The 3,233-nt window shown below is 47.0% G+C and overlaps 1 protein-coding gene across 1 annotated transcript; it reads left to right on the top strand.

Moving 5' to 3' along the window:
* Positions 1–2,869, top strand: LOC103369698 (endonuclease domain-containing 1 protein). Its single transcript, XM_008298476.1, has 5 exons — positions 1–72; positions 157–257; positions 454–568; positions 711–867; positions 2,474–2,869. Exons 1-5 carry the CDS (start codon positions 1–3, stop codon positions 2,863–2,865), a joined length of 837 nt encoding a protein of 278 aa, XP_008296698.1. The 3' UTR covers positions 2,866–2,869.
* Positions 2,870–3,233: the final 364 nt, after the last annotated feature.

Genomic DNA, 3,233 nt, shown 5'->3' with positions numbered 1-3,233 from the left:
ATGCAGGCTTTGGCAACGCTGTGCGCTCTTCTCATCGTCTCTGTGCAGGCAGACGTTGTGCAACGCTTTGAGGTTTGTGCACTTGTTTCAGTTCATTCAAAAACTTGTTGTGCAAGAGGTTCACTTAGTCGTCTCGTCTGTGTTGCTGTTTTTCAGGACGAGCCAGAATGTGTGAAATACTTCTATAACGAGAAGGTGCCAGAGTGGGGGGCTTCTACACCTGGAGCCGTCCGTCTCTGTCAGCGCTTCGTCAACAGGTACGAACCAGGCAGAGCCAACACCTGAGATCACAGAGTGCGCCACATTCAGCTACATACATACAGTTCTAGTAAATCTGACTGTTGCTCTAATGTCACAGCTTTGTATTTTTTTTTTAGCAGTAAATGATTCTGTGGTTTATGTTTTCCATGGCAGCACTTTTGAGTCTCTGTTCTTAATCTTTGGCACCATCAGGTTCCACTTTGCCACGCTGTACGACACCAACCATCGCATTGCTGTCTACTCCGCCTATCAGTTCCAGCCCAGTAATGGAGGCGGCAGGGAGAGCAGGTGGTTCGTGGAGCCTCAGGTTGGTGCTTGACTGGACCTATGAAGAACTGACAGCACTAAGGCTTGTGTTGGTCCCTTTCTGTTCTTTCAAGAGATTTTGAGTGGTAAGAAATCCACCATTTGCATCATGAGTTGACATCTTTTACACTTTTTCTCATTAGCTGGTAAGTATGTCCTGGCAAGCAGAGATGAAGGATGGCTACTGGCTGGGGAAGGACCACCCTGGAGTCTATCTCGGAGAGAAACAAGCTCTGAATGAGGACTTTACACACTCTGGCTTCGACCGCGGTCACCTCAACCCCAACGGACACCATGCAGGTAGCACAGGCTGAACGTGGGTGTTGTTTGAGTGAGGAGACAGAGGATGGCGCTAAAATACTGGAGAACTCCGATACAAGTCTGTCACTGCAGCACCTAAACCGCAGGAAGGGACTCTGTTGCTTTATCCACTATCACTCAAAGTCACATTCAAGTCTGTTGAGTTAATTTATTGGCTTTGGAGATGGATCTAGCACGGCCTCAGGGATCATTTTTCTACATGAAGAGAAACTGACATCAATGTCTGTGTGGGAAAGTCGAATCTAAACCACGAAACTTCACATAAATCTGCAGAATAAAGCATAAAAATCACCGCTTTATGATTTCCGGACCACAGTCTGCTGAACTGAGAGTCAGGAGACCATCTGAGATGTGTGTTGTCATGGCAACCTTAAGGCTGCTTCCAAGGGTACAGCCAGAGAAATATCTGGAATCTCAGTCTGAAATCACGAGTACGGCATTAATAATATCGCATGACATTTTCAGAAGCCTAATCACAAATTGTTAAGTCTATTTTTATTATGCTTATTTCACATGACGTAGAATTACAAGCAATTATGTACTTATGATTGTGAAATCAATATTTTTGCCATCACTCTGCTTTCACTAAATATTTGATGATCTCAAGCAGAGGCTTTAACATTGTGGTGATCCTAACGAGAGGTGGAGCAGTGGCGAGCACAGTCACCTCACAGCAACAAGCTTCTGTCTGGGTGGAGGTCGCATGTCCTCTCTGCACCTGTGTGGGTTTTCTTTTTGTTTTGTCAACCTTCTCTTCAATTTTACATCACACAAATCATTCAGTTTTCCATCCATCCGGTATCTATACACCGCTGAATCCTCACTAGGGTCAAGGGGGGCTGGAGTCTATCCCAGCTGACTCGGGGTGAAGGCAGGTTCACCTGGACAGGTAACCAGCCTATCACAGGGCTACACTTAGAGACAGACAACCAAGCACACTCACATTCACACCTACGGACCAATTAACCTCAGCATGTTTCTGGACTGGACACGGGGAGAACATGGAGACTTTTTTTCCCCCAGCAATGATTAATTCACAGGTGACTCCATATTCCCGGGTGTCCTCACCGGGACGCGAACCGACGACCTTCTAGCTGTGAGGCGACAGTGCTAACCACCGAGCCACTCTGCAGCCCTCACTCAGTTTTCTGGATGATAATTTGATAATTCACTATCATCCTGTGTCAGCTCCACACCACTTGTCTTTGGATCTGCAAACTGTAACCGTTATTCTTTTGTAACTCAGAGCGACTCTCTATTCCCTCCTTCCTGCAGTTCCTAGTCGCAACGCCACCTTCACCCTGACCAACGTGGTNACCTCAGCATGTTTCTGGACTAGATACGGGGAGAACATGGAGACTCCACACAGAAACCGGGTGTCCTCACCGGGACGCGAACCGACGACCTTCTAGCTGCGAGGCGACAGTGCTAACCACCGAGCCACTCTGCAGCCCACACTCAGTTTTCTGGGTGATAATTTAATAATTCACTATCATCCTGTGTCACCTCCACACCACTGATCTGCAAACCGTAACCGTTATTCTTTTGTAACTCAGAGCGACTCTCTATTCCCTCCTTCCTGCAGTTCCTAGTCGCAACGCCACCTTCACCCTGACCAACGTGGTCCCTCAGAACCCCAAGCTGAACCAGAACTCCTGGAGGATCCACGAGTCCGAGCTCACCGACCTTTTCCGGGCCAAGTGCTCCAAGGCCTTTGTGCTGGTCGGCGCTATTCCCTCCGCAGACAACTGGATCGTCAAAAACAACGTGAAACGCGTCAACATCCCAGACTACCTGTGGAACGCCTACTGCTGCGTGGACAACAATGGCAAGCCCATCCACAGTGGCGCCGGCACGGCGAGGAACACCGAGGAAAACTGGGTGGAGAAGCTCTCTCTGGACAAACTGGGAGAATTCCTGCAGCAGTTCTCCAATCAGCCAGTAGGGGAGCTGTTTTACAACAACTGCAGACCATGAGAGGAGGAAAGTCGCCACACATAATAAAATTCATCACAGGATGAGCAGAAGAGTTTGTGTTCATGTTGATTTAAATACGAGTGATTTGGTTTCCGTGGACAGCCAGCAGGCTCTTACTGAGGACAGCAACATCCTCCTGCAATAAAACCTAAACCCACTGACGCATCCTCATAAAAATGTTTTGTTTCAGTTTTTTAAGCTGCTAAGAGTTCTTTTAAAAAAAACCCAAAAAGATGCTGAACTCACCAAAACTTGAAGCTGATTGACTCGTCTACAAAAGTAATTTTTTAGGCATTTTAAGAAAAAAAAGTTTCATAATCCCACATTTTTTGAAAAAAATCTGAATCCTCCATCCATCATCTCTACAC

Source organism: Stegastes partitus, unplaced genomic scaffold, assembly GCF_000690725.1.
Source record: "Stegastes partitus isolate 25-593 unplaced genomic scaffold, Stegastes_partitus-1.0.2 Scaffold1319, whole genome shotgun sequence".
Lineage (NCBI taxonomy): Eukaryota > Metazoa > Chordata > Actinopteri > Pomacentridae > Stegastes > Stegastes partitus.
The sequence above is the reverse complement of the archived record's forward strand: the minus strand, read 5'-3'. Positions and strand labels throughout refer to the sequence as shown.